The sequence below is a fragment of the Takifugu flavidus genome, chromosome 1, assembly GCF_003711565.1.
Source record: "Takifugu flavidus isolate HTHZ2018 chromosome 1, ASM371156v2, whole genome shotgun sequence".
Classification (NCBI taxonomy): domain Eukaryota; kingdom Metazoa; phylum Chordata; class Actinopteri; order Tetraodontiformes; family Tetraodontidae; genus Takifugu; species Takifugu flavidus.
In genome coordinates this window covers 7,057,326-7,082,511 of record NC_079520.1, presented here as the reverse complement: position 1 = coordinate 7,082,511, position 25,186 = coordinate 7,057,326, and the positions used below count along the sequence as shown (strand labels likewise).

Here is a 25,186-nt window from a genome sequence, read left to right as displayed (position 1 = left end):
GCAGTGGGAGGTGGTTCCAGGAAGCCAACGCTCTGTTAGAAGAGCACTCTATTGGGATGATGTGATGCAGCTTGATCTTCAGGGGCCATGCAGCCGTTGGTAAATTTCCACACATGGGACAGCTAAAGATTTCTTATCTCATCTTGACCGAATCCTTTTAATCACCCCATGTTATCACACCGGTTTTTAAACTTAATTACAGGAAGCTTAAGATTACAGGCAGAGCTGCTTTGAATGCTGAACGTCTCCCTCTAGTTTCCCGACTTCATTTCACGCCGAGATCAATCGCAACAACATTGGATCGTTTTTGACGGGCTTTGAAAAGGGTAGTTTCTGTAAACATATCAGACATCATCAAGGCCACTTCTCAAAAGCGAGGCACAAAACAGGCACCGAGTGAGCGGGTTTAAAAAAATAAAATCTCTGCATGTATTACACATTATCAACACACAGCAAACGCTACACATGTAACACATAGCACACCATTTCTATAGAATATAGCGGGAGCGATGGTGAGTGTGTTACTGAAGGTTGAGCAGAATGGACCTGAGGTTGAGGCACAGGAAGCTGTCCTCGGGGCTGCTTCTGTCCTGAAGTTCTTGTATCTGACGGCGGAGGGACGAGAGTTCAAACAGCCGACGGTTCTTCCTGGGCAAACACAAATGTCTGAGCACGCAGGTGATTCCCATCATGCAATATCAGAGAACTGGTTGTAACTGGGTGATATCACCAGCATGGAGGTCACAGTGCATCTACCTGATATTGGAGAGTTTCTGGAGGAGAATGGAGAGCTTCTCCAGGGATGGAAGGTCCAGATGAGGGTTTTTAAGGAGCCGGGAGGCCGTCTGGAAAAAGTCCTCGCAGCTGCAGGCATCTAAAAAAGCCTGTAAGTAGCCTACAAAAAGGATAAAGCAGGAACAGGTTTGGCTGTGGTGTTAATGCTCTAGACGTCAGATCGCCGTGCTTTTGAGATTAGCATAGGATTAAACCGACACGGACGCACAATCGAACCATGAGAGTCCTTTGATGGTCAAACCGAGCTGCACCAAGACACAGATGCCTGTCAAAAGTGGCTCTGTGATCACACAAACACACATGCAGATGAAACAGAAAGGGGACAATTGCATCAATCTACAGAAAGGAAGGGCGCATTTTTTAAAATAAGTAATAGCAAATGTTGACCTTAAGGAGCACTAAAATGAGAGGATTCCTATTGAACCAACATTTGTTTCTGCTAAAGCCACATTCCTTTAAACACACTCGCTCTTTCAGAAACACAATTAGAGCCTCACGGGGACTTTCTTTTGGCTGGTACAGATGATTTGTTGGCATCAAATCAGTGCAGAAGGCTGGAGAAGCAAGAACAGGCCCAGGATCATATAAAGAAAACAAGATGGGGGCAGTCTGACTAATACTGGATCGAAGGTCTATAAAAGTATCACAAAAGGAGTTTGTAACCATTAATGCATGTTTTTACTGCATGTTTGACTGTGTTTATGGTGCTCAAACCTCCTGGCTTTCTTTGTTTTTTTTAATCAGCCCACAACATCTTTAACCATCACTGACAAGAAACATAAAAGCAAGAAAGCTGTTCCATTAATAAAGCTTTCCTCAACACTGGTTATTCAAAAAGAGAATATTCTTCTGTGGCTAACATTCTTAAATGTGTTGTTCCATCACATATTTGAACTTGCCTATTTTAGAAATGCTGGAAGAAGTGAAAAATCTAATCTAAAATAGGACAGAATGGCTGAAAATAGAGGGGGAAAGCCTTTTCCTACTCTCAACTCCTGAGAGGACTTTTATTCCTTGGTATTGTACATCCCAGGTCTTACGTTATTTATCTTCTGCTACATTCTGCACATATACGACTGTGTGGGTACACGTGGTTTTACACAAAGACACAATGGTGAAGGCCGACATGGGGGCTGGATGAGAAGCAGAGGTAAACAGTTCTGTGTCAGGACAAACGAACAATAAATCCTGGAATAGTGTACACTCCTTTACCGTTGGGAACGCTGAAAAGAACACAAACAAATGCCATATGTGACTGCCGAGGTTAAAAGGAGCGTTGGGAGCCCCTCTCGCCGTGTGTTAGATGACCGACCGCAGTTTTGTGATGCATAAATGTGCCGTTAACAAGGTGTTTCGTAGAAAAGGGAACGTTTTTGTAAATGTGTCTCAGGCACGACTGTTACTGTAACATTTGGGTGTCGCGCCTCGCTCTCGTTTCCCTTCTTGACTGCTCATAAAACACAGTGATTAGGAAGTCGAACTGGACTTACAGACCCAATGAAACGCACACCCAGTGCCCCCAGCAGATGTTTCTGCTGTATATTTAAGAGTGCGCACTGCAGTCTGAAATGACTGGTTTTTCCCATATGGAGCGGCACCTCATTGGTCAAACGGTGTTAGTTAGGACGGTCTATAAACCTGAACGGCAACGTTGCAGTGGACCACAAATGGACTGAAGAGCGAATTCAAAATGGATTAAATGAGTGGAGTCATGAGAATGGATGGAAATATAGGTTATATACAGCAGTGCTGATATGATCAAGTCCACTCACGGACATTTTTGTCTTATTGGATAATCGAGGCAGTTTGTGCTCGAGTGTTTGGTCTCAATAAATTTGAGCTTGTGGCTTCAGCAGCTCCACCGAAACCTTGAAGTTTACCCCAAAACATTAGCGTCTTTCAAAGCTGTTGTTTATATTTCATGAGTGTTATTTAGAAAAGGGAAATGACCGGTCGCTTTATCTGCTTAAAAAGTGTACAGTAGTTTTATTCTGTGCATGTGTCCCGGCAGCAGCTGTAATCTTGAAACGTAAAATAAATTTTTAAAAAAATAAAAATAAATCACTTACAGGAATGTTCAGCCAGTCGCATCAGAATATCTAACGGCGTACGCCAACCTCCACGGCCCGTCCGGAGCATGAGCATCAGCACATCCACTCCATCGTGCCGGAGGAACAAACCTCGGCACTCCTCTGACATAAGCGCTGCGTGGAGACTGTCCAGAGCTAAAGCTAACACATCAGCTGCAGCCAGACAGACAGACAGACAGACGGGATTCAGTTTAATAAATTGCCTTTCCCTGCATCTATTCACCTTTTGCCCCAATAAAATTCTTTTCATCTGAAACACTTTCTGTGACTGTGAAGGAAATGTTTTTGAAAGGTCCAAAAGAGATTAAAGCTAACTGTTGGTATTGGCAGCAATTTGAGTTAATCCCTTGAAGGATGGTACTTATTATGTGTAAAATTGCAGGAGAAAAAAGGGTGAGTGAGTGCGAGTCTGAGTGTGTGTGTGGTTATATTTCTTTACATCATCCCATTTGGTTTCCTGTCAGACCAAAGAAAGTTAGAAAGCAAAGCTGGCGAGACAGCGTGCAGTCAGAATAAAGATGTGCTGAGGGAGTCATTATAAACAGATGCTTGTGCAGCTCAGAAGAGTTACCGTATAACATTCAGAAATCCTTTAAGTATTCAGGGAATCCCGAAGATCAGGATCAGATCAGAGAACACAAAATAAATCCAACTACAAGTTCACTTTTTCAATGATATTTAATTACATATCCACACAGGAGCTGTGAGAGCCTTCTTGTCTTTATATGACGCAGTCAAAAATGCAGCGAATGCAGTGTGTGTGTGTGTGTGTGTGTGTTCAGCATCATTACCTTGTGCGACAGTGCGCAGGACGATGAGGCTGGACAGGACCCTTGTCTGGGGACAGGGGCTGAGGAACGGGGGCCAGTGGCAGCATCCCCCTGTCTTCAGCTGTGGCTCCTCAGTTGCAGGTGCAGTAATGGGGGTCAGGAGCTTGGACAGCTCCTTTCCTATCTGCCGCACCGCCACAGACGCTGCTGCGTGCTGTGTGAATACACACACAGTTAGTGACTGTAAACTGAGGAATGTAAAAAACACCACTTCAGTCTGACAGAGAGCCCACGGGCTTAGACCGAGTTAAATAAATCTGTTAACTGCAGCTATTATGTAGGATTTCTAAAGCAGGGTCACGCATTTTTCAGGGTCAATACATCATCGCTACACAGGAACTCAACCCAACGCTGATGGCGTTTTTATTAAAGTGGAAACATGCTGCAGTAATGAGGCAGCATGTGATTCCAGATGAGCGTCGGACACGTCGCCGTGCAGGCATGACAGGCATCGCGTGCTGGACGACAGCGGAGGATTGATGTTTGGACTGTTCTGTGCTGCGAGAGGGGCCGCGGAGACACAAGGAATCTGGCTCAAGTTAATGAAAGTTAAAGATAATGGTTAAAAGCTGCAAGCTGCTTCTATTCCAACCCAACGTTTAGTGGGGCGGTGGCGCCAAAGCTGTCAGATCCACCTGGAAAACCGCTGACTTGTCCCGTTAGACATGAAGCGGCAGTGACACGGCCGGTCAGTCATGTGTCTGGGCCTCTTTATATAACTGATGATGTTGACTTTGTTCCCCGCGCTGGCAAACAGGAAAATCCGGATAACAGCAGCTCGTTTCAACAGCGGACCAACTTTGACAGGACCTCCAGACATTAAAAAGTCTTCCCTGCTGTGCAGAGGAAGGGGGATATTCCCTGCCTGAAGTCAATGTGTAACTGATGGAACGCTGTGTTGCGCTCGATTTCTGCTGCGCGCTATTGATCCAGCAGCTTTCTGTGCAACACCAATCCTCTCTGAAGAAACAAAGCACCGACGGATGAAAGGAGGGTGGGGGGTGGGGGGTGTCATGCAGATCTTTAGGGAACTTTTACAGGGGAAAAAAGCCATCATTGATAAATGTTTCTTTTGTCAATGCTGTTTTTATCTAGCAATTTACTTGTGTAATACGTTCACTGAAAAAGGTCTCGCAGCATCCCTGCAAATATCTGGGTTTTTCTGTAAAAAGTTAATTATATTGATCTTTTACCTGAGCTGCCTCAGCATAAGGTCACAGATTTATGAAGTACTGGCCCCAATATCCTACTGTGTAAACTAAATGCAGTTAAATAAATAGGTATCACCTGGGCTTTGTGATCAATGTGCCTCAAGGCCCCGTCAATGAGACGAAGAAGGTTGAGGAAGAGTTCAGGTTGTGAAACACAAGTGTGATGAAGCTGATCCGCCAACAAAGGCAGAACCTAAAGAGATACAGCACCATAAATGACATAAAACAGCAAAGAATCAAAGCGGAGCCACGGGGGAACAGGCCACCTTCACACATCTTTCGCCAAATGCAGCTACTGGGGGCCAACGCTGGTCGACGCCTTTCCTTTCATTTCCCGCTCTTGATGTGAACATCTGGGAATCCAGGATCCAGTCCATCAGAAAGGCCAGGAGCTTCAGCATAGCAAGACTGGAGCAACTCTGGAAGACAAAAAGTGGCCTAACCTTACTTTGAAGCTAAAATACAAAAACTGGAGTAAGATTTCTTTATTGGGGAAGAAGGTGAAGCTGTGCCATCACTGTCAGGTCTAGTTTCATCTCAAAGAAAAAGAAAGCAGCACATCAATGTGCCTAAGATGAATTATATTCGAGGCTTACAAACGTGCCACAAAAGCTCACATATTCAATTACATTGTGGTCGGTTTTTTACCTTGTCAGTGGGTTTCATAGCAGCAACAGTTCTGTCTTTTTTCACAGGTTTAATCACCTCGGTGCTCTTAAAACAATCTCTGGGTACCACGCTGTGCTCACATTTCCTCTAAAGGCAACCAAACAATGGAAGAAATTTTAGGATTCACTGGAAAAAGTTAATTTGAAATCACATGTAGTGAATATTGTTTTTACCTGTAGGTTCTCAAGCCGAGCAAAAACCCTTTTTGACTGGTTCACTAGCTTCTTATTTTGTTCACGGACCTCGTTCAGCTGTGTATTTGCAGACATTACAGACATTTACAGCTGTGTTAGCGCGCCCCCGTGTGGTATAGGCCGGTTACAACTTATTAAAATAGACCTATGCTTTTCATGGACATAATGAGCACACAGAGCTTCAATTTAAACAATCATTAACACAAACACTGTTTACCTGTTTCTTCATGTTATCATTGAGTTCCCTGATAGTGTCAAAGTTGCTTTTGAGGCGCCTGTTCTCTTTGCTCTGCTCTCGAAGACGCTCCTGCAGCTCACTCACCTCCTGATGGTGTTTCTGCAGCAAAAACACAAACAGTAATTTCTTGTGCATTATGATATTATGGACATACCCTACCAGTCATAGGATATGAGGCAGTTGTGTGAAGTTTAAACTGTCAACTGAGGAGACCGGTGGAGAATGAGCTGAGCCCTTGAGTGCACCTTCTCTAAAGCAGATATGCGAGTTTCCAAGGTCTCCTGCAGCCCATCCATCCTCACAAAAGCCTCCCCTTGTTGGTTCAGTCTCCTCTCTCTCTCCTGCAGCTCCCTTTCAAAATGATGCTGGCGCTGATGTTCTGCCTGGATACATACAAATGTTTGAGTTTGATTTATTTTATTTAATCATTAATTTCCTCAAATTGGACTTCACATTGTCCTTGATTGTCTCATCTGCAAACACTTGACAACACATGATGAATTACAAATATGTGGAATTCCAAAGACAAATCCTGACATTATTAGCAGTCAAGATGTGCAGCTATACTGTAAGTATTGTCTAAATACTGAAAATGTGACACAAACACACTTTTTTTTCTATGTCTCGATATTGTGCATGGTTCTTACTTTCAGCTGTGTGTGGATGGCCATCATTTCCTGAAACACATTAGTGAACACTGAAGATGGGGAATGGCACGAAACAGGACGTTGACAAGCTCTCGGAAACCTTCCCTCTCTCTGGGTTTCTGGGGATCCAGGGCTGCCATCCAGACAAGATGGTAAAGTGACATCTGCAGGGGCAAAGGAAGGATTATATAAATAAATATCAACATACCAAAGGTTAATTATTTAAATACAAAAGTCTTGGAAACAATGGATTGGAGTGTTGCAAATAAATCGTCCGGTTCATGATCTAATCACTAAAACACACACACACACACACACACACACACACACACACACACACACACACCTGCTTCTGTAAACACTCCCTGGGAGTCCTGAAATACAGCAACATTACAGCCTTCCTGCAGGTCCTGACTGCTGTCACTGGAATCACTGAGCTCACTGGCAAACCTGAAACAAAACAGGACACACACGCATTGTCCAACACATAACAGATCACTCATCACAAACACAGGAAATTGGATTTGATAGAAGTAATTAGACTCACTCCTTTGGGTAACTGGTAACAACTTTACACAGCTCGCGTAAAGCTTTGGTGTAGTAAGTCAGTGCTTTATTTGGGTGGTGATATCTGGTGCATAAGGTGAGTTGTGGTGGTGCCTCTGAAATGAATAAAGGTGAATAACAAATTAGGGCTTACACCTTTATTTTGTTTGTTTCAATAATGCACTTAACGTGTGCAATGGGAAAGCGGTGAAGAAATAAAATACATTTCAAAGCGAATTAGTATTTATAGATTGCTCAAGATCTAAACTGGGCCAGGGAGGTTTTAATGTAAAGTACACTCACCATCACTGGCTCCTGGAAGAATCTCCTCTGATGGTGGCAACTGAGATTCACAAGATTATGGCACATTTTAAATTCTATCAAGTGCATTCAGTCTCAGAAGAAATGGATTCAATTCATTACAAATAATGGAACGCTACAGAGCAATTTGGAAACGACGAATGAACTATAAATCCATTTATGTGGATGGTAGGGGCAGTAATTAGGAAATCGAACCGTTCGTACTATATGTGTACCATGCTTGGCCCAGTGGTGCTCAGACAAGATCCCATTAGGATCTGTATAAAACTCACACCTGTGTCCTCCTGTCCAGATATTTCCGCTGAAGTTTCGCGACAGCATCGGTCTCAGAAGTTCCTTCAAACGGCTTTTCCATAGTAAACAAACACTACTAAGACCTGTAATGTCGACAAACTATCGCTACCAGCCAGTGTCAGCAATCGACAAACTCCCGGGGAAGAAAACCTTAAAATTATCATAAATTACAATTGTAAATTACTAAGCGTTAATGTAGATAGTATAATATACAGGTCAGTTTAATAATTTGGAACTCAATCGCTGCACATCCGCCTGTCTTCTTCACCACAGAACCTTCGACAACTCGCAGGTTTCTGCCGAACATGTAAACCAGGAGACGCAATCCAAATTTGGCGGAAAAGTGGTCACGTGATCTCGACGCGCTTCCCGTGGGCAGCGCCACCCAGTGATAGAACATAAAATGACCACTAATGAAGACTCAGTTTCCCGTTCATATACCTAATTAGTAAATGGCAAACACTTTTTTCATTTTGAGTTTAGCCCTCTGAATAAAATAAAGGTAATAAACTTCAGGATTGGTTTTTAGATCGTGGAAACAGTGCATGATGGATTATGACTTCCGGTATAAAATTGTAGTTTCAACAATTGACCGGGGCGTGTCACTGCCTCCCCAAAAACCATGGCAACGAGCTCAATGAATCGGCATCGCTGGCTCTTTTTTGTGCTTAACTTTCACCTCTTATGTGGCAAATGGTGCAAAGTTTGTTCAAGAGTCCACAAGTAAGCTTTATGATGAATGGCTTCTGTGGCTGTGGCTAATTAGCAGCTAATGACATTGATACACATTCTAATGACTCAATCATTTTGTCGCTGCAGGCTTTTGCTGACAATGAGATAAATTAATGAGCATAGTAACGGTGATCTTCATTAGAGTGTTGTTTGCTTTGTCCACTTTATATGGAAATTAGTCTCATTAATTGGTTATCATAGTCTCTCTCCTCTCTCTTGTGTGTGCATGTGCACGGGCTACATTTATGGTTTGCAGAGTCAATGTGAGGTTTGGGGTTTTTTTTTGTTTGTTTTGTTTTAATTTTAGGCTTGGTACAGATACACACCAGATTCTGTGTTTGATAAACCTTTGCAAGATTAGAATTTTAACGTTTGGAGAGACAAGTCCTGGGATAAATTGGCTGTAACAGGGGAATTTAGTATATTAAAGGGGCAGTTGCAGGATTTGGTGCCAAAATGACTGCATCTGCATTGTTCCTTTGGGGCAGAAATGTCCTACAGCTGCTACAACTGTCACAAATAAAAGTCAGGGACATTGGTAACTGTTCCTTGGTTTCCACAAAGTATGCCAGAGCATTGGGAGAAAGATGGCATCTCTCATGGTTACAGCTGGTCCAGAACAACAGTCGGTGCTCAGGTGGACCTGCTCCGGAGGCGGAGTGTAATGGATTCCGGCAGCACTTCAGCATCTCTGTCGGACGTCCTGTCTGTATTCCACATTTATAAAGCTGACAGGCATTCCACACACGTCATTGATGTTGGACACTACACAATGGGGCATCTATTACCTCCAAATTACAGATGATCTTCCTCATTATTGCACAGCACGGTCCCTGTTAGCATGTGTCTGCAATGTTTGGGGTCTACTCTACAAAGGGAAAGAAATTGTGTTCATTTTGAGAGTCCCATTGTTGGTGCAAATGCGTGTCAGACAGACATTCCAAAGGGACGCGGCCTGCACTTTATCGCCAGCACCTTCTGCTTTTTAACAAAACCCACAAATGAGCCTGGGGACACGGCTAGACAAAAACAATCAAGCTCCATTCTTGAATTAGCAACATATTGCTACAATGTACTGAAAAAGCAATTATCCCCTCTTTCTTGACATAAAGCTGTGCGCGTGCCACAGGAACTCTCTCACATTCAATTAAAGTGGTGATGGGAATGTACCGCTGAGAGGGAAAAATTGCATTTCTCCTGGCATGACTCCTTGAGTCCACAGAGCAGCTTTATGTATGCTAATGCCAACTCTAAAGATGGATCTGTGGGTTTGGGGTGGGGGGAGGGAGGAGTACTCAAATCACCATAGAGCTTGGACACAATACTGCATCCCAGGGCAGGTGAGGGACATTTATGAGATTTTTCCATGATAGAATTATTAAAGGATGGAAGGGGAAGACTAAAATCACCCAAAACGGCTGATCCATCCATATTTATAATGAAGTGTTATCGGCCTTTGATACAAGAAGGTATACAGTTGGAGTCTGTCTATTTTTGCATTTAAAAAGTTTTTTGTTTTTTTTTTATTTTTAGTAAACGTCACAATTCTTCCAGTTGTAATGCTGGAATTACAGGACTATAGCAGACAAATGTATAAAGGTCTCTAACTGGGGGGACGTCTGCCTGCCAACAAGATGGTTTGCTTCAGAAATCCCTCTCAGTTAAACTAAACTGTGTTGTTAGTTCAGTTGATTTAGTTTGTTCCACATTAGTTTACAATCTCCCCATAAATTAACTCCAAAGCACTTTGTTTCTGAGAGAGCTTCTGTTACTGGTTCTCCTACCTAACACCACTGATTTGTACTGGTCATATTCATGCAATAAATGCCACAAAAAAAACCTGCAGGATTTATCATTTAAGTAATTTTTAGTATTTAAGTCCATGCAATAGCTTTGTCAAGTTATATTTATTAGACTAATTTCTCCAGATTTAATTGCTACATGAATATTTTAATGTTTACCCTTCACACACTCTACAAGGCCTTTGGGGTTCATGAAACAGTAAGAAGCAGGGAAGCCCCCCTAATCTCTCCCTTTTGTGGTAATGGAAACACATAAAAATGTTTTAATTATTCAATGGATTCTTGGTTTAATCAGACTTTTAGATGAGTGCAAATGTTCCAGTATAGATGAGATGTGCTAATTATAGTCAAACAGGTTAAATTAAGTGTGATTAAGGTTAGGAGCCATGTTGCTCTGTGCTTTCATTGTCCTCGGATTTATTCTAACGCTGAGTCAACAGATCATTTATTTGATTTTGGGTTTGTTTGGGTTTTTATTTTTCACTGCTGCGACGAATTCCGACCAAGGCTGACGTCATGGGGCCCGCTGCTGCTCACACTGGGCGACATATGAAAGGTGCCCAAATCTGGTTCAAAAAGATGAGTGATGTGTCTTTTGTTGTTTACATTGTCAATTTTTAAAAAATGGTTTTGGATCACATTGGGAGAAAAAAAAATCGTATTTCGTCCTCTTTGTTTTTTGGTCCGGCCCTAAAAAGACCCTCCCTTAGACACGGTCGCTTTGGTTACGTCAAAGTGCTTCTTTTTTTGATGGCGGTGCCCCCCTGTGCCACCAGCTTGAATTGACCCACTGTTATTGGGACAGCTGCCCTGAGTCAGCCTCCATCGTACACGAATACATTAACGCAATCGCTGATCGCGATACCCGACCTCCACGCCCACTCACCAAACACACAGCATTCTTGCTACCGTGCACATTCACAGCTCCCCATGTGGGCATATATATCATAGAAAGATCATCCAAACACTCAGCGGAATGTGTTCTACATGTAGTTTATTAGAGCAGCAGCAGCTCAGAGGTTAGTCCAGTAGAATCAGCTAGGCTGGGTTGTGTTACAACATCTGCCCCTCCCTCACTGTGCTGCTGAGGTACCCTTGAGCAACTGGCCCTGAGGCCCAAACAGAATGAGCCTGAGCCCAAAGCAGCTTCAGAATTATTTATGATGCAAGAGAGGTACAGTAGGACAGAAATAGTGAGAGGAGACTATATCTATTAGGAGACCTTCATCACTGACCCTGGCGGTTCTGTCATTCCTGCAGCACTGAGTCATGTGGGATGTCTCTTGGTAGACTTTGGGTCCAGCGGCCCTTTTTTGGGAATGTCATGTTTTAACAACTCCGCTGCCGTTTGATTCCCGCTTCTGAAAGCCTGTCTGGAAGTATTGGAATGTGTGTGAGGCGGCAGGCCAGACGCTGTTTGTTTGGAAATAAACTGTCTGCCTGATCGGAACGGCCTCATTTTCAGGGACGAGGGAGCGGAGGGGCTGTGAACGCACCACAGACTCAGAATGCACTAACATGGAAGAACGGGCCTCCAGGCGTACCTTTAACGCCCACTTTGGCTTGACATCAAAGCAGAAATACTCTATTAACACAGATATTAAAGATGTGTGTGTGAGTTGTTATAAAGATCATTTTGTTAATAACACTCCTATGGGAGCTCTCACAGGTTTGACGATGTGACTATGATTCAATTGCAGGAGGCTCCTGGGAGAGCTGGGGGTTAATGAACTGTGCATGTTCTTATTATCATCCCACTGGTTACGTGTGTGCGCACGTGTGTGTGTGTGTGTGTGTGTGTGTGTGTGTGTGTGTGTGTGTGTGTGTGTGTGTGTGTGTGTGTGTGTGTGTGTGTGTGTGTGTGTGTGTAAGTCCCAAAAGAAGGACTGGTGGAGGAGTGTGAGGACATAAGCTACAATAACATTCACATAATTGCTCCCGTAAGGAACAATGATACAGAAAAATGTTACTAAATACAGTCTAGTGATATTCTTTAAACTACAAACTAGATTTGCTGGTGATTGTGTTTGGAAAGTGTGATCTTTGGAGGTTTATAGTGTCAGAGCTCGACCTGCTCCTGGTTTTGATCAGAATCTCTATTAATAACAACGCTATGTTGTGTTTATTACATTCTAGTAAACAATCTTTGGATTGAAAACAATTGAAAACTGTGAGATCATCCAAAAGGAATCCATTTCATGGACAGAAACATGCAAACCAGGGTCTTTTGATTATTGCTTTTCTGAATTGCATGTAAATACGTCAGCCCCATTAATTACAATTATCTGATTACTCACAGTTTTTATGGTCATCTAAACAATCTCACTGTTATGCAAGGTTCCCAAATTCCTGACAACGCTGTGTGCCTTGCACAACCCCAGTAACCATAAACCAGAGACTCTGTGGGAGGGTGATCAAAGGTGTCCTGACTGTCAGTATTTGCAGCCCCTTGACCAAAGATCCGGCGTCTTGCTTCTGACGCCTTCCACGGGCGATCAGTCCCACGTACGCGGCGCCAATCCGTGTCAGCCCAAGTGAGAAGGGTGAAGTTTTTCCAGAATCCCCTGAAGCTCTCTTAAAACAAAGCCCAAACAGATGTTCAGGGTTCAGCAAACATGTCTGATGGCCTCTCATTCGCTGCGATTAATCTCACCGTTGAAACCGGCGTTTTAGGTGCTGTTCAAGTTGCGACGGGGTTGTTCAAAGCCCCGGCGTTCAGGATGATTTTTGAGTAATTATCAAAAGCCTTGTTGACGCGACACGGAATAAGCAATAACAGCGAGGTTCACATTGGGAATGGAATTTCACACCTCTCCAGATGTTGGACTTATTTTCGAAGATGTTTCCTAAAGGAGCTGATGAGCGAAGTTCCACACTGGCGTCTACATAGAAACATCTCATTGTAGCAAAGATCTTTAAATCAGCTCTGCTGAGTGAAGCTGGTTAGAAAAACTAGATTTTACATGTTTTATTCTGTTGTCGTACACACGAGGCACAGCAGACAGTGAAACGGATGATAAGAACTTGTAATACTCATAATCATTTTGTTCTTAATGTTTACCATAACTCCCAGTTACCTGTAATTCATTGCTTCCCCTCCTTACCGCCTCTGTAAGGACCACCAAAGCTCATTTAATCACATTTCAACAATAAACCTACATTGAACACACAGGACAACAGCTGCGTACATGCTTATACGTAAGCTATTGAATTGGCCCAGATGTGGACGACAAATCGACTTCCATTTTAGTACCAGGCCTCTTGGAGGGTCGTGTCTTAGCTTGAAGAAGCAGACTGATTACTGGGAGGAGAATGGAGACTGAGCTTTTCACTGACGCAGCAGCTCGCAGTGCAACGATGAGATAAACAGAATGATGAAAGAGGAGGAATGGAATTAGTGAATGGAAAATAGCATGAGTTCTGGAAAGATCTCCGAATTGCACACTCAGGGCCTTTTATCCAGTAATGATGTTACGTAAACTTGTTTTTAATGCGTTTCGCTCAATTATAGGTTCGGCACACAGCTGCCCACCGGCCAGAGTTTCCGAGTTGTTAATGGCAGGGATCAAATTTGGGACAAGTTTTTTGGTGCAGATGTATTTCCAAAAAATGGTTAAACATGTAAGTTGTGACCTGGAAATATGCCCGAAATGGGATGCGAGACAAGTTATGATGCAAACAAAATGTTTCACTAGCTTGTTTGTGTCGCCTTGTTTAATGCCACAATTAGCAACTGAGACGATTACAGATTATTTCTGAACTGAAAAGAGAGAACGTGTCGAGCGTGTCTAAAGGACATTTACCACAAGAGGAGGGTCAAGCTCTGATGTGTTTGCTCAGCTAAAATCTAATCCTAACTGTTATGAACACATTATAATGGATATCCTTTTGACATTAATTTCATTATGGGCTCTTTTTCCACTTAATCAAAATAATGTAATCAAATCACAGCATGGCAGCTAATTGAAGGCTGACAGCAAAAGTGGACCTCTTGTGAAGCGATATGTCATCAAACAAAGGCCCCGTTCTCCTCAGGAGCTCATTTGCATTTCCCTCGGCATTAGCAACTGTGCTCCACAAACTTTTTTCCTCACTTACACATACAGAGACACACACATAGTGAGGGGTGTGCGTGGGCAGACAGAAAGGAGAGGAATCCCTGATAAGCCAGTGGCCTGGCGGAGGGCACAGAGAGAGGAATGGCAGCTATGTCGGGCATTCACAACACTGTGTGGTGTCACCAAACAAAGCCTTCCCTTCTCCCGCCTGTCAAAGACACCATTGTGGTGTGAGGAAAAAGCCTTTATATCACACACACATTCCACACATGCCCCCTACACCATCATGTGCACATGCACACACACACACACACGATCGGACACACACTGCTAAATAAGCAAAACCTTCTAAATATTACATTTACTGTGTACAAACCTGTATACTGATACGTTGTCTTTGACAGTTGCTGGTGTTGTTCTGGCCCCCAGCTCGCTGTTTTTTACAGGACAGAAGCATGCAGCAGAGAGGCCGGCATTCCCAGCATGCAACACCCAGTGAGTCACCTGTGTGTGGGAGGGGAAGCGAGGGGAAGCTCCCCACTTCTCTGGAAGTCGAGGAAGTTAATGACAGCTGACACACTCCCCGGGGGGCCGACAGCGAGAGTGTTTGCTTTTCCTGTAAGATGCCTGTGTGCTTGTGTGAGTGTGTGTGTGTTTGAGAGAGAGAGAGAGAGAGAGAGAGGGAGAGCCTGGGTGTAAGCGTGCTAGCTTCTTCCTGTTGCTCTGACATGCTCCTGACTGCTCCTGCCACCTCCACCTAAGCCACAAAGGGCTCATGGGAAGGTGGACATGACAGGAGGGAGGGACTCCCATATGTCTCGTGTCTGATGTTGCGGAGTGACTCTACAAACACCTGTCAATCACTGTCAGGGTGGGACGAGAGCTACAGTGCAGCTGGATTTGTGGTTTGTATGGATTAATAATCCTAAACAAGGGTCTCGGGCCTGTTGGGTTCATGGTGACTGGTCTCAAATGTGTGATTTGAGACACCAATAATCTGTCGTGTTTTGCTGTTTTGATTTAAACTGCATTTAAACCATTATTTTAGCTCTTTGGGGGTCATTCAAGGACCCTTTCCTAAATGTGTGTGTATGAGTGTGAGAGACTGGCGGGAGAGCTGCGGACACTGACAGGTTGATATAATTTAGGGCCGGCTCTCCTGTCAACCTCGCGGAGAGCCTCCCAGCATGTGGGTCATCATCACAGAGGAAGTCCTGCAACTCCACTTCCCTAGGTTACAGTGACGGGCCCCTCCAGGACTCTGGACCCGGACAAGAAGCCCCGCTGAGGGGTTTACCGGCTATAGGGTGCCGGCATAAAGAGCCAGGCTGCAGGGGGTGGTTCCATGGACAATGGCGGGACAGTAGAGGAGAGTGGAATTACCTTCCAATTAGGCAAAGTTAATGTGAAGAATGACGGGTGTCAACCTGTCAGTACCCAGGGTGGCGGGGGATCAGCTGGATAAGCATCACGTTATCCCTCAGATTACACTTTCTGCTCGCGTGATCACACACACACACACACACACACACACACACACGCACACACACACACACGCACACACACACACACACACACACACACACACACACACTGTGAGCAGGCCTCAGTCAGTTTTGGATTATTTGACTGGGCAGCACTGGTGGCTTGATTGGTGACGGGTTGGTTTTAGTTTGTTGGGTTCTTCCGTCCGTCCGTCTGTCACCGCCATCGCAGGGCTACACCCGTGATGCTCATCGCTCGAGAGGCTTTACATCCTGAACCTGGCTGCTGTGTCAAAGGCTATCATCACCGCACCACTGTTGTTCAACAGGTTGGTGCAAACTAAAAAGGCAACACTGCAAATGTTACTGTTTACAAGTACATTCAGAAGAATTTTTGTTTTTAACATGATTTGTCAATCATTATTTCAATGATCTTACATTAATATTTAATGGGAAACACCTATTAATGCGTTATTGGAATTTCATTCCTTCATGTTCAGTTTAAGCCTCTATTTTTGTTTTACTCAGATAATAATCAGCCGTAACTGAGAAAGAAGCAGAGACAAACAAAGAAGTGGGTTTTGTAATGTATAATTCTTTTTTAAAAAGTGCTCTAATGGCATTGTTCACTCACGCATTGTTGTTTTAACCCCGAGGTGAAACTTGTTTTCGGGGACAGCTCTAATGTAAAACAACAATCGAGGTCAGTGGTCCAGGAATGTCCCTTGGTGGTTCTGGTATGTCTGGTATGGTCATGATGGGCTGCATGGGACAGTGGCAGCAGGTAGGGCTGCTCTTGGAGGCTGGGATGATTGACAGGCAGGTGGAAGGGCCAGTTTACTCACTGCTGTGAGTTTTAAGGCTCTGAAATAGCCACAACACTGGGATTCCTGGGTCTTTCTGGTCATTATTGAGGTCTTTAATCTACTTTGATCTTCAGTCTTTAATTTGCTGGGATTTGAAGATCATTCTTCCTGTTTACAGGACTTCTGTGAGGCAGGTGGTTGTATTTAGAGTGACTGAGGCCCAATATAGTAGCAAACATGTTATTTATAGCTCGGCGCTGCCTCTAAATCAGTTGTGAAACATCAAAGCAAGAATGAAAAAAACAGAACAAAACAAGGTTTTGTCAGCTTTATATTTAGAAGCTCCCTTAAAATGAGAAATCTTTCTTAGTTTATCCAGTTTATCACTTGATACAGATGTTTGAAATGAAACCTGATTCCACACATAAGTACACATGTGTGTATATAACAGATGGGCCTGTGAATGTAATGCTGGATTTCATCATATAGAAGCACATACGCAACAGTTAATAGTTCTTTTACACTCAGAAAGTGTCCTGAACATCCCTCAAAGGTCATAAAAGCACCTTTCTGACACAGCCTGTTTAATAAAATGGCTGTTTGCTACTGTACATTCCAGGAATTGCAACACCAATTTATAAAAAAGGAAGAAAAAAAAGAAAGACGTGACAGATGCAGGCAAGAGCAGCGTCATGGAGACTGAGCGAGGGGAAACAGGTGTTGGCTGCTAAATGTGCTTTCAGTGAGCAGAGGAATGACTGCTATGTACTGGCCGCTGTGATTACTGGCACATTACCCAGAACCAGGCTGCCGCTGCAGCAGCGAGTCTTGCTTTTATGAATGGAATGCCTCCTGCAACGGGAGGCTTTGGATTCAGTGCATGTACAACAAACGGCAGGTATGAAGTATTGAGGTACAGCAGTTTCCAGTTTCCCAACAAGTCATTCACTCCCCGCTGACGCAGAGCGCCGTTCCGGCGCGTCTTTATTTGAAGGCCTGAGCTGATATTTGACTCAGATCTTCAACGTGACGCTTTCTGAAATCTGCTGTACTGAGACATCGCCATGGGTCCTGGTTACGCTGTGTGTGGGCAGGCGGAGGAATGTGAGTGGCCTGTGTTATGGGCGGATGGTCTTGCTGTACATTGTAAACAGACATAACTGTTAATCCTTTCCTCTGGTCTAAGTGTATATTGAGTTTTGATTTAATTGAAAGCCCTCAGGAGCTGGAACCACAGCAAACCTCAAGCTTTCCACGCTCGGGGTCACCGGCCTGTACACACACACACACACACACACACACACACAGAAGCATCACCCCTGTTTAAAAAAGGTCTATTTCTGCTTCAACATTCTGAAACGATAAACTGGAGCAATGAAAGATAGCGAGCAGAACATTCCTCTGTCTGTGAGCGAGCAACGCGCCGTGCTGCTGGTCTGATCCAGACCAATACAGTCAAATAACTCTGAGGTTATATAACTGTGATAGGGAGAAGATGTGTAAGCTTCAAAAGTGAACGTAAAAAGCAGCTGTGCTTAAAATTCAATATAATGTCACATCAAATGTTTTTGGAGTGCAGAGATAGGTCTGTAGGTTAGCATGCTGACCGGGGAGTCCTGGGAACCAACTCTAAACCTTGAAACTATTCAAACCAAAATAATTTTTTTTAAAAAGCACTTTTTGGAGGCTCATCTTGAATATTTTGAAATGGAACCATAATCCAATTGTGAGTAGCCACCCATATGGGTGCAGGTAGCATCTGGCTATGGTGATAACCTGAAGGTTTACAAGGTCACCAAAAAAACACGAATTCCAAATAAATTAGAGATGAAATACAGTCATTTCCTGTCTTTTCTTTGACATAATTTAAGTCCTTCGCATGAGAGGGCGGTATACAAAAAAGGCAATCAAGTAATGATGAGGGCAGGATCCAATACCACAGATTGGTTTGGGTTCTTCCCTGTCCTATTTTACTCTTTTAGGAGGTTTTTTTTAGATTTTGTGTGTGTATGTGTATGTGTGTGTGTGTGTGTGTGTGTGTGTGTGTGTGTGTGTGTGTGTGTGTGCGTGTGTGTATATGTGTGGATAACCATAGAGTTATCTTGTAAGTAAATAAGCCTATATTTCTATATTCCTCAGTCATTTGTTGTTTTTTCTGCATGAATTTGTGCTCTAAAATTTTAAATGCAACACTGTGATTAAAGTTCTTTAAATCTGCAAGCAGTGGAGGGCCAATGCAGTTTGTTAATAATATCCACATTATGAATCTGCCTGAGTGTTGATTCACAATGTCATCAATTATTGAAGTTTTTAAATCAAATTAAATGATGGTGAAATTTTAATTAATTGCTGCACATGAAACATTTCCTGTACCTCTGACACTCCCTTTTGTTTAATACATCACTTTTACACTGCTTCTAGCTCTATATTACTGTATCTTGGTGTTCTTCCTGCAGTGGAAGTGCCTGTGGTGAGTCTCCGAGGCTGCCAGTGGGAAGCCTGTTAGCATATAAGTACACTATATGCTGATGCAGTAGCTATATGCTAATGCTAATTGGAAACTGGAGGAGAGGAGAGGAGAGGAGAGGAGAGGAGAGGAGAGGAGAGGAGAGGAGAGGAGAGGAGAGGAGAGGAGAGGAGAGGAGAGAGGAGAGAGAGGAGAGGAGAGGAGAGAAGACAACCTGCTATAAAGTCAGGAGTCTCCTTTCCTCACCTTCTCACCATCTAAAAATCTTAAAGGAACATAATAATCATCTCATACAATCATGATATAGGAGAAAGGTTAACAAGTCATTTATTGGCAACTGAATGTTTTCAGCAGATTAAATGTTCCTCAAGTTTGGATATAAAACAGTGAGCAAGAAAAAAGATCAATTCCTTGTTTTACACAAAAGAATAGAATAAAATCTTAATTTGTGAGGCACAATCAGACTTAAAGAGTCACCAGTGGTGTTATCAGTCAAACAGAATCATCATCAGGTTGGATTTCATTTTGCATTGTGCTAAAATATGATCTTCCTAATCATACCAGGAATATTTTGCTAGAAGAAAAAAACCTCATGAATGTGAGTAGACAGTTGTTTGTTTCGATACAGCTGGAGACTTGTCCCGGGTGGACCCAGCCTCTTCCCTGAAGGCAGCGGAGATAGACTCCAGCCCCCTCCCCTCCACCCTGTTAAGGGATAAAGTGGTTGAAGATGGATGAACTAATCTCATTTCACTTATTCTGTCACTTTAGCACATTCTTTGTGGATGCTCGGAATAAAAATGCGGCTGATGGGATCCAGATTTGAAGTTCTGGGCTGGACAAAAAGGAGGAGTGGGAGAGGAGACCTGGAATGTTAGCGGGCTGCTACTAGCCGATCAAAACACCTGAAGAATGAACACAAATAAAACAAGCGCCACGTCGGAAACATCTAAAGCAGCTCCGCCACGCATCGCTCTGAGGCTGACGTCCACACTGTCACAGTAACCTGCTGCCATAGGACTTCCTGTTCAGACAGAAAATACATTCCTCTGTGTGTGTCTTGGTCGGTCTGCAGAAGCGCTTGTGTTTGTTTTATGGCTCTGTCTGCAAACAGTCAGACGAGAGACGCGGCATGATATCTTACAATAACTTTGGAATGCAGTCCAGTTCCTTTGTGAGTAAACTCACTTCCTGTTTGGCCTATAATGTTGTGTATCACATATGTTCCACTGGTAGCTGATAAAGGTCACAACAAAAAAAAAAGATTTCCTGGATCTGTTGCTCGAATAATGTGATTACCTAATGAGTAAAGACATGACCCAGATTACTTAATGGAATGTAAACGCACCGCTTAAATTTACGCTGCTATACTTTGAATGAAAATCTGATTTTAAAAGGGAGACATGGGTGTAATATTGAATCATTTTGGGTAAATGTGTGTTAACCATGGCTCAATAGTGAAGAGTGGTGTCATGGTTACCTGTTAAAAGTTAAATCTTACGTTAAACAGAGTCAGAATGAAACACCTTTTACAAGATGGTTTGGAAAATACAGTTGAGCAATTTATTATTTAAACGTACACAACTATTATTTACACTACACAGTCCTCAGAGGCAAAAAGAGCAAACATTTAAGCATTTTAGCAGTAGGAATCCAGAAAAAAAGACCCCCCAAAAACCCTTTTATTTAGATAAAAACTGTACACATCAGATAAAAAAAGCATTTACAGCCTTTGGAAAAAAAAAAAGAGAGAAACAAAACCAAAAACATAATCTACAGAACAAAATGTGGATCAAAATAAAGCTCTTGAAACAGAACAACTTGGTCTCACATTGCATAAAAAAGGACAGGGCAGAAGAGGCCTCCAGAGTTCATACCAATAAAGCTGGGAGAGCGCAGTGCGATAGCCGTGCGTTTGGCTTTGGTGTGGTAGATTTTCCCTGTTCTGCTTCAGCGAATCAGCTAAAACCAAACTGCCGCCTTTGCTTTGGTCTGAGGATCAACAGCTGCAGAAAGACAGAAAATCGTAGCGTTAATGTTTAACGGCCGACTAGATATTATAATGTACTGTAAAAGTGGGGATTAAGCTACATCTGTACCTGAGTCGTACATGTCTAATGATCCGTGGAGCGCAGGGGGGGTCCAGGTGACGGAGGTGGCTGAGAGGGGGCTGTTGCCGCTGGGGTCCATCTCTGTCTTCACCCCCTCACTGTGTGGAGGACTGCCTGCGCTGGCAGATGCCTGGTTCTGATTCCTGACGCTGGGCAGCAGCAGAGGGCTGAACCTGGGATCCAGCGCCGGGCTGTGGGTCGGGTATGAATGGAGCATGGGGTGGTGGTGCCGGGAGTGGAGGTGAGGGTGTGGATGGTAGATGTTGTGGACACTGGGGTAGCCACTGGAGCTCTGCGAGTTCAGGCTGTAGGCCCAACTGTCAGGCAGAGTCGACGGAGGTGGGAGGCTGCCCTGGGTGAGCACATGGTCGGCCCACAGGGTCCCGTCCGGATGGTTGAAGGATACGGGGCTGGGGGTGAAGTCTGGGTGGAGGGATGGGAGGCAGGAGCTCGACTGGGCTGGATAGGCGCCGTTCCAGACCGGGGCGCTCTGAGCCTCGGACCCGCAGTCTGAAACAAAACAAAACTTTAACACTCGTGACAAGAAGAGAAGATTGAAAGGTGAAGCCGTTCAACTCACCTTTCCACGGTCCGTTTGAGGCCGAGGGCTGACTCACTCTGATCTGCTTGATGTCGCTGCTGAAGGTGCTGGACTGACTGAGGGCTCGGGAGAAGTGCTCATCGACAACATCTCCGATCTCACCTTGGAAGTAGGTGAACAAAACACACCGGGAGCCCAAATACTCTGTTTCTGTCGGCTGAGTACTGTCCTTCTGCTCCGACTCGAGCGTAGGTGTCCGACCTGATGGAGCACCAAGGGCTGCTTGGTCCCTGGATGGCATCCCTCTTCCTCCCGTTTGCTGCTGCTGCTCGTAACACTCCTGCATCTTACTGTAAACACTCAGCCTTCTCTACGTAGAGGAACAGACAAATCAGGCGTTAGGAGAACGGTTGTGTTATTTTCACCAAAATAGCAAATATTTACAGGTGCTTTTGTTTTCCTTGTATTCCCACGCTGCACTCCAACTATTTTTAAAGTTCAGGCTCTTCCACATTCCAGAGTGACGGCCTGGCTGTCATTACATCAGCAGTTGACTCCAGGATTAATAGCTGTGTCATTACGCATGACCTGTGTTGAATTAGGAGCCTCAGACTGGAATGTAATCAATGAAATCAAATTTGAGGAGGCCTTTGTGTGTGAGGCAGAAGTCATTGTCAGAAAATGCCACAAATATTAATCTAACATCACCCAAAGACCACTAAAATTCTACATTTATTTTTCAGAATTGTGTCTTTTCCTTTTAATATTTGGAGCTTTCTAACTTTTTTTGGTCTTCCTCCACTTTCCGGACACGTTTCTCATGATGCGTTATTAAATCACCTCAGGTGGAAACAAATATATAAAGTCTGTGTGGGAAGATGAGGGTCTCACCTGTTGCTGCTGCTGATGGTGGTTGTAGCACGTCGCTTTGTACGCCGCAGCAGGAAGGTAGTGCGCTGCATAACTTTGGTGGTACATCACATCCAGGCAGCTCATAGTGACGGAGCACAGCGTTCAGTAAGATCCAGTCGGATGAGAGAAGCGCGGTCACTCCTTCGAGTTCACACGGGCTGTACCCCCGGAGCTGTGGGTGCCTCCATATATGCCCAAACGCATACAATGGCCATGCCGTCAGACAATGCGCCTCCCGCTGCGCGCTGCGCCGCCGACACCCCGGGCCACAGAATGGATCGGAACGTTACGTAGCAAAGTGTATCCTAAAAATATTGGAGGAAAAGAATATCTCTGACAGGTCTTCAGGCGCCTCTGACGGAGTACTGATTGCTTTCAGCCGTCTGACTGTCTTTTTTGGAGGGGAGTTATATTTAGACAGGGCTGGGGCCCTTTACGCACGCCCACCGGGGAAGGGCCTGCGCGGAGCCGTGGTGTTCAACGAGGCACCGACGCCAGCCACGAATCTGGGTTTGTGTGACTGGTTCTCATTCATAAAAGCTAAAGTAATGTTTGCTGGCTGTGTTTGTGGGTCGCATTTAGGTGACTTAGAGCGTCCAGCCGTTGGCCACTGAGGACAGAGAGGATTAAGAAGGAGGAGAACGCCCCCTTTTTAATGGCACCTGCTACAAATGGATTTTCGAACGCTTCTTAATTTTTCTCTTTCTTTCTTTCACAACCACATTTCCTTATTGTATTAAAATTCAAGCCCGTGTACAGACCTCACAGGTGGAAATATTTATTTATTTATTTACATACCACTTACGTAAAGCTCATTAAAATACAAACAAAATGCGTCTGAGTTAAATCAGTGATAAGCGAAACGGTGGTTGAATAAAGATGGGGAAAGACCACGTATTTATCGCGGCCATTGAAGAATCACATGAATTATCCTCGGACTTTGATTGTCATTCTGTCCTCCCTTGAATTAAAGATCTTAATGAGTGTTTTGAACTGTTTGCTGCCACCTTTTGGTCAGACTCTAACATGACACCTTTCTATTCCACTTAACGTTTCATCTCCTGGAATCATGTTGAGAAATCATTACAACTGCACACCATTACACTATATTTATTGCAACAGAGATAGAGACTCCTTAATTCAACATACATAACAAACTGACAAGGTTTTAAAAATGTTTCTTTTGTCAGAATCACATCACTAATATACATAATACAGTGACATATTTCTCTTTTCTCAGAATATTTCTTGTGTGAGCAAAGGGAATAAAATGCATTAGCATTCATGAATTTGAGCTGAAGCAGCAAAGCAACTGAGGTGAAGAACATTGAACCATTCAGTGTGTCACTTTGGCATTCATCGTTCGCCTGACATCCACAGCCAAACGTTATTTCACAAAAGGCAGTGGCATTTTCTCATGGCCGTAGTCTCATCTGCAGTACACTGCATCATGACAGACCACAGCAGCAATTGGGGGAAAAAGGTTAGTCATTCAGAGTGAACCTGAACACGATACACAAAGAAGATACTCTTATTTGTCACAAATATTCAGTAAATTAAAACATCAAATAACATTAATTTTGCATGCTAATATGCTACTAGCTATTACAGGCCCTGCAGGGCCATAGAAGCGGCCTCTGGGATCCCTTTCTGTTAGAGGAAACTGCCTCTCACAGAAGCACTCGTGTCTTTGGCTTTGGTTTAAAGTAGAAAAGGCTTTTACTGAATATCATTGCCCATCATTATCAAATCACCATTTTGAGATGATTCCCAATGACGATTCTGTCATCAAATGCAGTCCAGCTGCGTTTGTGCCTCCATCCCAACACACACAAGCTAATTAACGATACCACACCTGCACGGATTAAAAGCTGTATTTACAAGATGTTTTTGGTTTTCTCAGCTCAAAATGAGATAACTGGGTACCACAGAGGCATAATTAAACAGTTGACACCTGGCTCATGTGCTGCACGGAGCCTCATCAGGCTGGTATCTAATCATCTAACGGTGAAACGGTAATAACTAAACCTGCAGGTGGAAGGTTTTTGTTGCTGCTGATGGGTGGATTTGTTGCATCTGTTTAATTAGTGTGAATTTGGTGCTGTTTAAGCTCTGCGCTGTTTTTCCTGAGTGCCATTTATTCTATTTACACAAATATACTTGCTAACATCTCCGTTTATCTGCACTGCCCTTATGTTTCCATTTGCCTGCTCACCTGAGATGACGACTAAAACATTTAAACTGATCCACTCCCATTTCCATGTTTTAGAACCTTCATAAAAGGAATCAGAGGATAAAATGTCGCCAGCTGAACTTCTCTTTCAACTCTGTTATGCAATATTGTTCCTCTACGTGTTGCCCAGGATGCATAGCTGTGTGGAGGGAGAATGACCACACTTATGATGTATCACTCATTGTCTGATCACTAGGGCCATTGA

At 43.7% G+C, this 25,186-nt stretch overlaps 2 protein-coding genes across 2 annotated transcripts; both read right to left on the bottom strand.

Annotated features, from left to right (window-relative positions):
- Positions 1 to 397: 397 nt before the first annotated feature.
- LOC130534572 (coiled-coil domain-containing protein 138-like) lies at positions 398 to 8,136 on the bottom strand. The gene is made up of 15 exons (XM_057048836.1): positions 7,816 to 8,136; positions 7,524 to 7,563; positions 7,222 to 7,336; positions 7,021 to 7,124; positions 6,675 to 6,838; positions 6,273 to 6,410; positions 6,007 to 6,126; positions 5,769 to 5,846; positions 5,575 to 5,682; positions 5,193 to 5,345; positions 5,003 to 5,119; positions 3,677 to 3,869; positions 2,865 to 3,038; positions 757 to 895; positions 398 to 648 (listed from the first exon to the last, which is right to left on the bottom strand). Exons 1-15 carry the CDS (start codon positions 7,894 to 7,896, stop codon positions 522 to 524), a joined length of 1,851 nt encoding a protein of 616 aa, XP_056904816.1. The 5' UTR covers positions 7,897 to 8,136; the 3' UTR covers positions 398 to 521.
- A 12,588-nt stretch (positions 8,137 to 20,724) lies between these two features.
- On the bottom strand, positions 20,725 to 23,147 carry vgll3 (vestigial-like family member 3). Its single transcript, XM_057049431.1, has 4 exons — positions 22,728 to 23,147; positions 21,876 to 22,206; positions 21,284 to 21,805; positions 20,725 to 21,190 (listed from the first exon to the last, which is right to left on the bottom strand). The coding sequence occupies exons 1-4, from the start codon at positions 22,830 to 22,832 to the stop codon at positions 21,147 to 21,149; spliced, it is 1,002 nt and encodes a 333-aa protein (XP_056905411.1). The 5' UTR covers positions 22,833 to 23,147; the 3' UTR covers positions 20,725 to 21,146.
- Between the last annotated feature and the right edge of the window lie 2,039 nt (positions 23,148 to 25,186).